Raw genomic sequence first — 15,090 nt, 5'->3', positions numbered from 1 at the left:
GGCAGTTAGTAATATTTTATAAATATAGTCCCCATAACATTAAAGTAAACTGTTCCATAGAATTTTAATGAAAAGATTTGCAACCTCTAGATGAATGGAACCAAATAAAGTCACCATGGAAGAAATGGGGGCAGGTTAATGAGAGCAGATATTTATAATGTGGTCTGCAACAAGTTTTTCTTTGTTATAAGGTTCTTTGTTATAGGTTGCCAAAAATGCTACAAAGCTTAAAAAGTGACCATTTAGTTTTTATAGAGAGGGGTCCTTGGTACTCTCTGAGCTTGGTTGATTTCTTGCAGACATTTCATTACCCAATATGGTAACATCATCAGTGCTAGAAAGGATTGGGGATTGTTCTCGGTTAGGCTTAGGGTTATGAACCAGTGTACTGTATTAAAAAGGAGATGAAAATAATATGTGTCTTAGAATTAATATCCATAAAAAGGAATTGGATAAAATTCATCACATTTAATTACCTGAATTTGTACAATATGTTCAATCAAAAACTAATCAAATGGGTCACCTATAACAAAAACAATATCAGGGTGATTAGAAAACCAGCTAAGAATATTATGCAAATATATCTATTGGTTCTTTAAATAAATTGCAGAAATGTGTGGTGAGAACACAACCATAGCAGGACAACTAGACTTCATATTATCTCTTCTCTGACTTACTGCTGAGGGTTAGCATAATTGGACAGATGTGAAAATCAGCCTTATAGACAGTGACACATCTGAGTGAGAGTTGGGTCTCAGAGAGTTGAGTTTTACTTATGTTAGGGCTACAAAATCTGATTTGCAAAAATCCAGGTGACAATAGCAATGTTTAAATTTTCTGTACCTATTTTTTGTGATCTAACAGTCATCCAGATTTTTGCAGTCATGTGCCAATATCCCCATTTCTACCTTATGTGGGCTATCTGCATTAGATTTTTCCAAATTATTAATTTCCTCTTGGAGGAAGAGTGATTACTGTATCATCATTATCAACCTGGTTTGACACCAATACAAGATCTTGTATTGGGGGCAATATAATCATGTTCATACTTATATCTGTTATCTTATACATGCTTGACAAATAAATAAATAAACAAATAAAGAAGGAAAGAAGGAAGGAAGGAAGGAAGAAAGAAAGAAAGGAAAGAAGGAAGGAAGGAAGGAAGGCAGGCAGGCAGGCTGCAGGCTGCTATTTCCTTTATATCACACTCATCCTCCTCACTACTCCATACTTATGCCACCAGACTTGAAATTTTGGCCTTAGGCAATTTAGAACTACGCGACTTCGGTCTGACCTAAGCGTAGTACATAAAATTATCTGCCACAATGTCCTACCTGTCAATGACTACTTCAGCTTCAACCACAACAATATACAAGCACACAATAGATGCAAATTCATGGTAAACCGCTCCAAACTTGATTGCAGAAAATATGACTTCAGTAACAGAGTGGTCAATGCCTGAAATGCACTACCTGATTCTGTGGTTTCTTCCCCAACCCCCCCAAACTTTAACCTTAAACTATCTACTGTTGACCTCACCCCATTCCTAAGAGGTCTGTAAGGGGCGTGCATAAGTGCACCAGCTTGCCTTCCATCCCTGTCCTAATATTCCTTTTTACTTGTATCCTTTTCATGTATTCAAATTATGTTTATACTTTTATCTGTTATCTTATATATGCTTGACAAATAAAATAAATAAAATATGCTTTCCCACCCAACAACAGCTGAATCAGCATTTAGCTCTGCTCTGAGGACTCCTTCAAGGATAGGATCCGCCTGTTTCCAGGATCAGAAGCAGTGGGCTTCCAATAAATGCCACGTGTTAGGAAACAAGGAGAGAAGGCTTTTACATATTTTGCATGTGGCTTCCCATAAGTTGGACTTAGCATGACTTGCTAAAATAAAGAATGAACCTTCACCCATGAATACAACTTTGATTTCAATGGCATTTAGACAGGGCAAAATATAACTATATCACTTTTATTTATCCTATTTTAATACCAATATGACAAAGTTTGTCAGACTTGATGGAACTGCCACTGTCTGTCATAGGCTTGCCCAGGCAAAGCATGGAGCTAAGTTTTGTTTCTGCTTCGCTTGGGCAAGTCTGCAGCTGGTTTAGCCAGGCTAAGCCAGGAACAAAGCCCACAGTGAGTTTTGAGATTCTGGGCAAGCGTCTTAAAGTTTAAAAAGATGTTTGTGACTCCATCTAAATGAGACTTCCAGAATGACATAAATGCTCATATTTGCAACAGAGATTTCTGGGTTTCTGTTCAGTTGCTTTTAAATGTAATGACACCCTAGGTGATTCTTCTCTTAGTGCTGGCTATTGGCTTCATATTATAAGCTACCTATGAGTGCCATGGCAAAAGGCTTAGAATCATGAATCAAGATCATGGAAGTCTTCTAGTCCAAGCAGTGCTAGCAACAATGGAATATAGAATAACAGAGTTGGAAGGGGCCATGGAGGTGTTCCTGCTCAGGCAGGAAACCCTATATCCGTGATGGCAAACCTATGGCACGCTTGCCACAGGTGGCATACAGAGCCATATCTGTGAGCATGTGAGCGTTGCCCTAGCTCAGCTACAGGACGCATGTGCATGCTGGCCAGCTGATTTTTGGGCCTTCCGGGCCCACCGGAGGGGCCTCTGGGGGGGTGGGGAAGGCTGTTTTCACCCTCCCCAGGCTTCAAGAAAGCCTCTGGAGCCTGGGGAGGATTAAAACTAATAGCCTGTTATTAACATTCAGCTGCCTGCAATTACTGCAAATTTGAATCTCCCCAGGCTCAAGGTTGACTCAGTCGTCTATCCTTTCTAAAGTAGGTAAATTGAGGACCCAGTTTGTGGGGGCAATAAGCTGACTTTGTATAAATATACAAAAGTATGAAGGCTATTGCTTAACGCATTGTAAGCTGCCCTGAGTCTCCAGAGAAGGGCGGCATATAAATCAAATTTAAAAAAAAAAAAAAGGCCTTCCGGGCCCACCAGTAACTTTTTTGCTGCCGCATGCCAAAAGTGGGGGGAGTGCAGGGGGGTTGCTCTCGCATGTGCGGAGGGGCGGGGCATGGGGGTCATTGAATTATGGATGTGGGCACGGGCACGCATGACCCCCCCATGCTCCCCCCGCTTTTGGCACACGACGGCAAAAAGGTTAGCCATCACTCCCCTATACCATTTCAGACAAATGGTTGCCCGATATCTTGTTAGAAACTTCCAGTGTTGGAGCAGTCACAACTTCTGCAGGCAAGTTGCTCCACTGTTTAATTGCTCTAACTGTCAGGAAATTTCTAGGTTGCTTCTCTCCTTGATTAGTTTCCACCCATTGCTTCTTGTCCTACTCTCAGGTGCTTTGGAGAATAGCTCTTCTTTGTAGCAACCTGTGAGATATTGGAACACTGCTATCATGTCACCCCAAGTCCTTCTTTTCATTAAACTAGACATACCCAATTCCAGCAATCATTGTTTATATATTTTAGCTTCAAGTTCCCAAATCATCTTTTGTTGCTCTTCTCTGAACTTTTTCCAAAGTCTCAGCATCTTTTTTACATCGTGGCAACCAAAACGAGATGTGGTACTCCAAGTTTGGTGTTACTATGGCATGGGTTAATATAATCAGACTGCAGAAGGACAGAATGTGGAGTTGCCCTCTTAGCAGAACTGAATGTGCCCACTAGATGGCAAAGGAATTGCTTCTGGGATTGAAAACATATGTTTGTAATCCAGCACATTCTTAGGCACACACACAAACTCATATGCACAGACTTGGTAGGAGTACTTTATGGAAAATAGAAGTGCAGGCAAAAGTGAGTCATAAGGAAATAGCCTATTTTACTTTATTCCCAAATATACAGTATATGTCTTAGCTCTAAATATATCTGCAATATGAAGGGTGTTGATTTTGTTTCTGAAGAAGCCACACAGAGATGAAGTTGTCAGTAGCTGCCTTATCTACTTGGTCAGGCAAGTTTTTGCACTACTGGTGTTTGTTTTTGTCAGTGCTATTTTGCAGCCTAATCCACTTGGGGCCCAAACTGCCATGAAAAGGCATTGAATGGCTGGATTGTCTAGAAGTATGTAGCTTTGGGACTATTGCAAAATAAAGTTCAGAACAATTTTGGTCAGAGAATCTTAATTAATGAACCTTGTCCCATAACAAAACAGCAAGGATTGTTTTCTTTGAGCCAATTCTTATTGCTTCCAACTTTAATATGATACTTTTGCATGTGAATTTCATTTGTCATGGCAAACATCCATTTTACAGGGCTGATGATTAATATCCAAGTCTAAACACAGTTGAGCTTTACTTTAGAATTCTTTATTTCTAATCTAAATGAGGTTTAATTTGAGGTTTGTAAATTAAGTACGTAAACAACACTTTCTACATTTAGGAAAATTAAATCATGGGTTGGGGTGCAGGAAATGAGTGAAGAATGAACATAGCCACAGAATAATTAAATACAATATATAATTTTTCTTGTAGGGATAAATGGGTAATTTTTAAGCAAATTGTAATACATATCTCCAAGATTAATAATAGTTTGGATTATTCTATTTTGGATTATATCTTTCAATAAAAAACTCTGAAAAAATCCTGGTATTTGGGGAAATTGCATACAAAATTATATATATTTCAGCTAGATGATTTACAAATGTATACTGTATTTGTAAGTACACATACATAAAGTCACATACACACAACTTGTAAGTCGTGTGTTTCTAACAAACAGAAACAAAGCTGTCTGTCTATATCTATCTATTTATTTATCTATCTATCTATCTTCATGCATTCTTCATGCATTCAATTCACTTTGTTCTTCTAATGTAACCAAGCCACATAATTAAGTAAGCAGAAACATTCTTTTGCACACATTTTTGCATGCTTCAGAAATATTCATTCTTCATAATAAACTACACTGTTTACAACTGTACTGCTATCATCAGCATATCATAAAATTAGCAACATTTTTTCAGTGAGATTTAATTCCTCATCTTTATCTAACTCTATACCTGAGCCCGATTCTAATCCAGTTATTATGATAAATGTGTCTAGCTGGAGCTTTAGAGTTTATTTAGAGAATTACTTTGTATTTTTTAAGTAACCAAGCAATATACTATTATGCAACTTGATTTTGTTAATCAGAAATATATAAAAATCACCTGCTATTTGATTTGAAAATAATTTTAATCAAAACACTGATGAGAGCAATATGAATGAAGAAACTGAAAAGTCACATACAGTATATGATAAAATAATTGTAATCAGGATAATTGGAATTATAGCTTACAGCATTCTGAATTTTCAACTATTTCCACTTTTTCCGTCCCTGTTCCATGGTGCAGTTTTCCCTCTACCTAGTCACCTCTAGCCAATTTAGAGTTATGGGAGTTATTCTTCAGCAAATCGAGGGTGGGGGGAGGCTGGACACAGTACTTTAAATATGTACAAAATATTCTACAATTTCCTTCCAAGAGTTTTACAATAGTTTACATTTTTTTATTTAATTCCAAAAATGTCCTTAATTTACAACTCTTTAAAGCAGCTGCACCTTTTCCTGGGATTCCAAGGCACCTGTCAGAAGAGTCTGAGAAAAATGATGATGCATTGAGATTCTTTGAAGTACTTTGAAGCACTTTTTCACAATGAAGTCTGAAGCACTTCAAAGTCCACATGAACCGACAGCTTCCATCCATGCTGCATTTGGGGGTGGGGAGGAGTTGAAGAGTCTTCTTCCATGCATACTAAATTGCCACCACAAAATATTATCTTTTTTCTTCATTATGAAGAAACACACCCAGTCCCTAAATGAACTCTGCCTTCTGTCAAGGAAGCTTCAGTTTTGCGCCAAGTTCCACTTTATTACATGCCTGAGGACATTTGTGCTGTGAGATTGTTAAACAAGAATGAGGAGTGGCAATAAAAACAAAATAATGACTTTCGAACTTCAGGTGTAACTCAGTTATGATAACCTTGATTGAAATGACAAAAGCAGATTTTATCTCAGCATAAATCGTTTGTGATCTCAAAAGACAATGTGTGCAATTATCACCAGTTCTTCTTCCCTCTTGCTCTTCATCCACTGAGGTTTATGGGACTCCCAGAATAATGTAACAATGATTTTTATGTAAGTGGCAGGTGAGAATCTGAGATTTCTCACCTTCCATAAATAGAAGGACTTTATACTAGCACAAAAACTTAATCTATTATGGTAAGCTTAGAGCAGGGGTCTCCAACCTGGGCAACTTTAAGACTTGTGGACTTCAACTCCCAGAATTCCTCGGCCAGAAATTATGGGAGTTGAAGTCCACAAGTCTTAAAGTTGCCCAGGTTGGAGACCCCTGACTTAGAGGACACACAATGCAAGGAACTAAGGAAGAACTGCATCTCTCGAAGAAGAACAAATAGAACCAAGGAATTATTATTAGATACCATAATGGTACAGTATGTGGAAATGACCTTGAGAGATGGGGAAGACCTGCAGGCAGGGGAACAGTCAGATAAGAGGCAGCTTAGCCTGCCAAAGGAATGTGGACATGGCAAACAGAAAGGATCCTCCCTAGCTTTTGTAAAAGTATATTAGTATCACATAAACATGCATGCCATTCATGTAAATCCATGCATACAGTGGACCCATTTAAGAATTAGTCATATAGGTATAGGGAAACATGTAGATTTCAAACCTGAATTGTTTTTATTAGGCATAATATCAGAAAAAACTTGATAAGAAAAATATGTATTTAATATTACCTGTCTTAACAGCAGTGAGGATTATTTTTGCACAATACTGGGAAAAATGAAGATACACCGCGAGAGGAAGAAATAGTCAAGAACATATTAGACTGTGCAGAAATGGATAGATTGACATTGAAAACTAAATAGAAAGAAAACATAGAATATTATCAAACATGGAATCTATTCTACTAATGGTTGGAAAAAAGGGGTGGAGATTAAGAATGTAATCTGTAATGTTAAACAAATTAAATATCCAGACAACATGATCTACATTAAGCACTAAGAAATGTATTTAATAGAAAAATCAATTTTAAAAAAAGAATTAGTCATATAGGTTTCTGACAAAGGGGATATGCTTTCAGTCTGTGAATGGAAATTTGAAACAAAGGTTCAGTTCTTCAAACTGTAGGCATGAGCTAATATAATTAGATTCTTTTTAATATGGCGGTGAAAGTGATGGTAGTGGGGCTGATGATGGTACCTACAGTATATAGAAATAGCAGGGTGAGAAAACTTGCTTTCTGACATGCTAATTTCATAGCTGATTTGGATGTGAAGGTGATTTGGCTGTGACATCTGTCACTGTTGTGGCCCGCCAGCGGCCTGTGCAGATCGTGGCTGATCCCGACGATGAGGAGGCTGGTGTGGGGTCGCGCCAGCAGCCTGCGCAGCTGGCACTCACATCGGACAGTGAGGAGGCTGAAGAAGATGTGGTGCCAGAGGTAGAGACTCAGCCAGGGCCTTCAGAACCTCCAGAGGCTCCTTCAAGTGGAGAGAGTGAAGTGGAGGAGCCTCTCCTCAATGCTCGAGCACACAGGGCTGCCAAAAGGCAGGAGTGGCTACTCAGGAGGAGGAGGTCTCCTCGAGAGTAAGGTTTGAGGATAATTGGCCACTCCCTTAGCCTATTTAAGTCGCACGCAGTTAGTAATTTCTTGCTGGAAACAACATGTAATTATTACAGAGCATTTTGGAGAGTGAGTGTCTTATCGTATCTTGTTTTCTGGGCTGGTTGCCAATCTTTGCCGGGCTTTGTTTATTCTTGGTCCATTATAACTTTGATAAGAACCGTTGGTGTGTGTCACAATCCTTGGGAATCCGGAGCTGGGGCAGAACAGTCATCCCATTGATCACCAGGGTTGACTCAGCTGATCTGGCGGCTACATGGGTGTCTCCTTCCTCCCTTACCGTTCCATGTGTGTCCTTTCTGAAGGTGCATGCTTGGTGGAAGAGGACGACTGCCTCAGATAGAAGGAGTGTACTGATCTTTAGCCAAGGGTATAAGATAGCTGCACTCCCCTACTAGAACTTCCAAACAAGCTCATAGTTGATTTGTGGTAATGATTGGTTGGTTGGTTGATATTTAGAAGATATATTTGGTCATGTATTTGATCGTGACTCCATTTTGAAAATCAGATCTAACGTTTGAAATCTGTATCAATTTAACTGAGCTTAGTTGGACTTATTTATTGATAAACACTATTACTTACATTATTCACACTTTAAATAATGTAAGTGATAGTGTCCCTGGCTTTGATATCTCCACATAACACACCAAATTTGCTCTGAATTAGGGAACATTGCACCCTATCTCTACTCCTCCTGTTTGAAATGTTTTTATGTTCATTTCTCTCTGCCCAGCCTCTTCTAATGCAATGATCCAGCAGTCACAAAATGAATTTGACAGCAGTGTGGAGAAAGCAGAAGATTGGATGAAGGCCATCCAGGAGAGGCTGCGGATCAATGACAATACTAAAGGGCCTCGGTCTGCCTTGGAGGCCAGACTCAGGGACACAGAGGTAAAAGAAACATGTTTGCAGAAACAATATTTTGATAGCTGTGATTATTATATGGAGGCATATTCTGAAATCTTGCTTCAGTTGCCCCTCCTGACTCAGATGTGCAATGGAGACACCAAAACAATTATGCCAATAGATACAGTGTCATACACATAGAGTGAAAAAGAAACCAAGGTCCTTCCCATGCTCTCTAGTTTCTTCTATTCAAAAATACAGGTAGTCCTCATCTTATGACCATGATTGAGCCCCAAATTTCTGTTGTTAAGTGAGACATTTGTTAAGTGAATGTTGCCCATTTTACAACCTTTATTGCCATACTTGTTAAGTGAATCACTGCAGTTGTTAAGTTAGTAGCACGGTTGTTCAGTCAATCTGGTTTCCCCGTTGACTTTGTTTGTCGGAAGGTCGCAAAAGGTTTATCACATGGTCCCGGGACACTGAAACCATCATAAATATGAGTCAGTTGCCAAGCATCCGAATTTTGATCACGTGGCCATTGGGATGCTGCAATGTTCGTAAGTGTGAAACATAGTCATAAGTCACTTTTTTCAGTGCCATGGTAACTTCAAACGGTCACTAAATGAACTGTTGTAAGCCAAGGACTATCTTATGCTATTTCAGTCTATGGAGGTTGCATTTATCACAATTCATTGACAAGCATGAATCTTTTAGTCAGATAATTCCATTATAGCATTCAGTGTTGATGAAGCCTTCGTGGTCACAAGGCCCCTGCTGTGAGAACTTCTACTGCAGCCCAGGACTATGGGGGTATGAGGACCATGCTCTATACCAGTGATGGCTAATCTTTTTGCCGTCGCATGCTAAAAGCAGGGGGAGCATGGGGGGGGTCTCGCACACCTGTGCCCACACCCATAATTCAATGCGCCCTGCCCCCTGCGCATGCACGTGCACCCCCCCTGCTTTTGGCACATGATGGCACAGTGGGTCCAGTAGGCCTGTTTTTCACCCTCCCCAGGCTCCAGAGGCTTTCTTGGAGCCTGGAGAGGGCAAAAACAGCCTTCCCCATCCACACACCCCCGAGGCCCTCTGGAGGCCAGAAACGGCAAATGGGCCATTTCCGGCCTCCAGAGGGCCTCCGGGGGGGTGGGGAAGGCCATTTTTGCCCTCCTCAGGCTCCTAGAAAGCCTCTGGAGCCTGGGGAGAGCGAAAAATGCCCCCCCCGAGGCCCTCTGGAGGCCAGAAACAGCCTGTTTCCTGACTTCCGGTGGGCCTGAAAATCAGCTGGAGCTGAGCTAGGGCAACGCTCGCGTGCCCACCGATATGGCTTCGCGTGCCACCTGTGGTTCGCCATCATGGCTCTATACTTTTCTCTAATTAACTTAAAATTATTAAAGATTTGATGTTAATTTGTAACTATTGCTATAATTAAATTATCCTGGCTAATATCACCTGTTTTTGCTGTTGCCTACAAGCCTCTGTTTACTGTATTTTCTCCTGGGTTGTCTTACATGTGCACACTCTGACACTTTCTAAACTGGACTTTTTATAGAGTCGCTTGTGAGATGAGCAGGTATATAAATATGATGAATAAATAAAATATATTCAAACTAGTCTCTTCCTATAGTTGTTCTCCTTGACTTTAGTCTTAGAGATAGTGAGGAAACTTCCTGACTAATATCCATTATCATGAATATTGAGACAGGAGATTTCTGGAGCTCAATAGCATCATCAGGAAATTTATTTGGGAGGGAAAGAAACCAAGGATAGCAATTAGGAATTTACAGGACAAGAAGGAAAGAGGGGGTTTCGGATTACCTAAATGGGAGTTATATCAAAAAGCTGCAAACCTAGTATGGCTGAAAGAATGGGCAACCCTAAGAAATAAAAGACTGTTAACTCTAGAAGGGTATGATCTCCAGAAGGGTTGGCATGCATATCTCTGGGATACTGGGAAGAAGATAAAAACTTACTTCCATAGACATAAAATAAGGGAGATCTTGATACAAATATGGGGAGAGATGAGACAGAAGCACTATAGGAAAATTCCGAGATGGCTTTCCACCATGGAGGCTATAATATATCCAAATGTATTAGAAATGGGTAAAACGTTCAGATACAATGAATTATTAGATGGGGGAGGGAACCTTAAAACAAGGGAAGAATTGATGGAACAAGGTATTTCTATAGACTGGTGGCCATATAACCAAATTAAATCCAGATATAAAAAAGATAAGGAGGAATTCGGCATTGAAATGAGCATAAATGGATTTGATAAGATATGGATGGGTACGGACGACAAAATTTTAGCTAAATTATATAATTATTTATTGGAGTATGATATGGCAGAGGAAGTAGTTAAAGAACCGATGTTAGCATGGGCCAAAAATATAGGACAGAATATAAATTTGAACGAATGGGATTCAATATGGAATAATAACCTTAAAATGACAAAGGCGACGGCTTATAAGGAAAACCAATACAAGCTGTTTTATAGATGGCATATGGCCCCAGCCAGGATAGCGAAGATCTACCCCAATTCGAGCCCTAAATGTTGGAAATGTGACCATCAGCAGGGTACTTTTTATCATTGCTGGTGGACATGTAATCAGGCACAAAAATTCTGGAGGATGATATGGGTGTGGATTAGAGAAATAATAAAAGAAAATTTTGATTTTGACCCAAAAGCTTTTCTCCTGGGAATTTTGAAAACTGAATATGCAAAAAAGAAAAAGTATTTAATTATACATATTCTGACAGCCGCTAGAATTTCCTTTGCCCAGTATTGGAAAGAAAAACAAATACCACCTCAAGAACATGTTATTGGAAAAATATTGGAGTGCGCCGAAATGAACAAATTGACTTCAGAAATTAATGACAGAGAAGATTCAGAATTTTATAGCGTGTGGGACATGTGGTACGAATGGATGGGGGAAAGAAATAAAGAAGGTAATAGAGATTAAATTTTAACTAATTAACAAAATCTATATGAATAGTATTAGATTTAGTCTGAGGGAGCTGAGCACTATTATTTTTAAGTGTTTGAAATTAAATCTAGCTCCAAGAAACAATATCAACAAAAGACAAGCAATAATGTATGCAGATGTATATATGTATATAACTGCACCAATGAACCGAAAATGTACCGATTGTATTACTATATGTTATAATAAAATCTAATTAAAAAAAAAAAAAAAAAAAAAAAAGAGACAGGAGATACAAGCGAGGGACAAATAATGTCATGCCTATACTTACAACATTATGCAAATGACGCAGTTTATGTACTTTATGTGTCAAACATCATAATGTCATTACATAATTGTGCATTTGTGAAATTATATCTTGACATACCAACTATTTCCAAAGCCACCTCTTAAACTGCATTTTTGGATAAAAATTAAGCTCACAAGTTGCACTGCACTGTAGGCATTAATGGGTGTGGATTTTTTCTACATGCATCAGGATTTGTGAATCATCTTGCAGAAACATGGCATATTTACAGAGCCATCAATTATAATTTGATATCCTTTAGGCAATCATAAATGATGCTTATTATGTGGAGTTGTGGAGTCAGGCTATTTTAAATCCTTCAAATAATAGCCTTCCCTAAAATTGTGCTGTCTGGTCATCTAGATGGGGAATTAAGAGAGTAAAACTGTATTCAGCACTCTTTTCAGAGATATAATTGATAGAAGGAAAGTTTTAAAATTTATTGTATTTACTAATGGCCATTAAGTAAGTCAGTAGTATTTCTCCAAATATTGCTAACAACATTTTCCTAGTGTTTGTCATCTATGATTATCTGCTAGGAATTATATAATTCATTAATAGCTGAAGGGTAACCTGTTCCACCCCACCAGTGGTGGGTTGCTCCCGGTTCGCACCGGTTCACAAGAACCGGTAGTAAAAATTTGTAGTAGTTCCGAGAACCGGTAATAACATTCACTGACCACACCCCCAAACCGGTCCCTGGCCCAGTCGCCGCTCGTTTACCTCGCCCACCTCATCAAAGGCTTTTTTTTTTTTAACTTTTAAAAGCATTTTTTCTACAACCTCTTTGGTCAAAAAAATGCTTTTAAAAGTAAAAAAAAAAAAAAAGCCTCTGATGATCCCATGGCTCAGCTGAAGAGGTGGTAAAAAAAATGCTTTGAAAAGCCTCTGACAATCTCAGCTGAGTTGCTTGATCGGCAGAGGCTTTTCAAAGCATTGTTTTCTGCAACCTCTTCAGCCAAAGAGGTGGTAAAAAAAATGCTTTGAAAAGCCTCTGACGATCCCAGATGAGTTGCCACACCCACAAAATAAGCCACGCCCACAGAACCAGTAGTAAAAAAGTTTAGAACCCACCCCTGCACCCCACCTTTCAACTAAAGGAGCTGTGCTCCACCGGAGCATGTATACGAAACATCAAGATGGCAGGCATGACTATGCAATCTAGTCGCAATCATGTGATCTTTTAAAAATAGACATGGTTTTGATCACATGGTTGTGGCCACCATCATTTTGAACTACGTCTCTGGATGTCCCCCGGTGCCTCAAACTGGGTGCTGCTCCAGAGCCATTGCAGAAAAGTGGATAAACCTAATGTGCCTAAAGACTGGATGAGATACGATTTTTATCAATGGGACCTTAATTTAATCCACTGTTCTTCATTTTTTTCACGCAAGTAGTTGGGTATAGTGTCCGTTTGGTTATATAATCCCCCTTTCAAATAGCCCATAATACATAAATAAGAGCAAGACATATTGGAGATAAATAGAATTTGGCAAATGTTTCCTACATAGCATACAACTCTTTCTCCATGTGTGGATTATCCTGGGACTAACGTAGCACTCATCCATACACAAGAGGAAAGTAGGCATAAACTCGGGGAAACCTCATGCATGCATATCCATTGTGCTATTGTACCTTGCAATTAGCAACAGAAAAGAGCAGAAAAGAGTGTAGGAAAGGAGTAAGAAAGTAAAAGTCAAAAATGTAAGTCAGGAGATAAGAAAACGAAAACTTTACTAAAATTAATTTACAGCAACACTATCCATCATACCTCTCCAAATCTTACTACATTGTCAAGCAACCCTTGCAAGGGAATTCCCAGTGTCAACAAAATCATAAAGAAAAAAAGATATTTAGCAGATAAAACATCTAAAAGCAACAGTGTTCGCCTCACCTGTCAACCACTGAAGTCCTATGGAAATCTGCTGAATGGCTTTAGAACGGGTGTCAAACTTGATTTCATTCAGGGTTGTGTTTGACTTTGGGAGGGGGGCAGAGTGGGTGTGGCCAGTTTGACATCACTCATATCAGGGGGCCTCTGTGGTGGCCTGAGCTCTCTGCCAACAAAAACGGGTTCCTGAGTTCTGTTTTCTGCCGTGACAGCCTCCTGCAGTCCTCTGCCAGTGAAAATGGAGCTTGTGGGGTAGGGCAGATGGCTGCAGCAGGATGTCATGGCCAAAAAAGGAGGGCTGCACATGATCCTCCCGAGCTCCGTTTTTGCTGGCAGAGGCACTGCGGGATAGTCCTTTGCTATTTCCAGGGCGGCCCCATGGGCCAGATCTAAACACCGTGCAGGCTGGATCCAGCCCCCGGCCTTGAGTTTGACACCCCTGCTTTAGAATAATAACTACTAAGGGTAAGCTTGGTATTACAGAAATGCTGAAGATAAGGTTGCATCTGCTTTGAAGATCACAAAAGCAGTTCCAAAAAGGTGGGGGGAGGAAGGAGGGAGAGGAAAGAAAAAAGTCACTATTTTAAAATAAATAATCTCAGCAATATCATCTAACACACACACACACACACACACACACTTTCTTTGACATACATACATGCATCTATCCTAGCAGCTCTTTGTCTCCTGTCCAGTATTTCTCAGAGCAAAATGCACAAAATTGCACCATAAACGTGGAGGTCTAATTCTGCTTATATGTCCTCCTTGCTAGAAGATTATTTTGCAGTTCATTAACTTAATTAAATCAATTGATGTGACTTTCAGTTAAAATGTGCCCCTAATAGCATAATCCTAACCCGGCTTTATTTACTGGGAACCGATGACATATAATCATATAATATATATATACACACACACACAATTTATATTAAATTGTCCCTGTGCATGAATTATTTTAAAGCACAGAATGGGAAGATTGAATTAACCCTATTATGAGAAAGCCTCCTTTATCCATTTTCTTCCTTTCCATTTACTCACTCAGTGCATTTCCTTCTGTTTACTCTGAATGAAGCAACCAATATTCTGTAGTCCGTAATTTTCCAGTGTCAAAAGAGTATGGCTCTAGTTTTCTTTCTTTTTAAGTATGTTTCTGAAAAAAAAAAAACCTCATTAAAGAATATATACATGTTTTACTTTTCATGTACAATTCTTCCTAATAGAAAATTTGTGCATTGGAACCTGAAGGCCGGTTGAAAATGGACCTGGTCCTAATGAAAGCTGATGCTCTGCTTCAGTGTATCAGTGAGGAACAAAAGCATGAAGTATTATCTAGGCTAAAGGATATAAAAGCCATGTGGGAAGAAACAGCCATATACATTACTCATTGTCACAGGTAAGATTCCCAAGTGCCCCCAATTAGGTCTCCCATCAAATGGCTTTTAAGAG

General features: G+C 39.3%; 1 protein-coding gene across 3 annotated transcripts in view; it reads left to right on the top strand.

Annotated features, from left to right (window-relative positions):
- SYNE3 (spectrin repeat containing nuclear envelope family member 3) overlaps positions 1 to 15,090 on the top strand; it is a 91,041-nt gene that overhangs the window by 14,275 nt on the left and 61,676 nt on the right. For all 3 annotated transcript variants that reach the window (XM_070931541.1, XM_070931540.1, XM_070931539.1), the window contains exons 2-3: positions 8,368 to 8,525; positions 14,865 to 15,037. In XM_070931541.1, the coding sequence (XP_070787642.1) occupies positions 8,382 to 8,525; positions 14,865 to 15,037 (317 nt within the window). In that variant the 5' untranslated portion in view covers positions 8,368 to 8,381. The remainder of the gene's footprint in view (positions 1 to 8,367; positions 8,526 to 14,864; positions 15,038 to 15,090) is intronic.

Source organism: Pituophis catenifer, unplaced genomic scaffold, assembly GCF_029215685.1.
Source record: "Pituophis catenifer annectens isolate HBS135680 unplaced genomic scaffold, rPitCat1.0.hap2 SCAF_1, whole genome shotgun sequence".
In the NCBI taxonomy this organism is placed as follows: domain Eukaryota; kingdom Metazoa; phylum Chordata; class Lepidosauria; order Squamata; family Colubridae; genus Pituophis; species Pituophis catenifer.
This window is presented reverse-complemented; position numbering and strand designations above follow the sequence as displayed.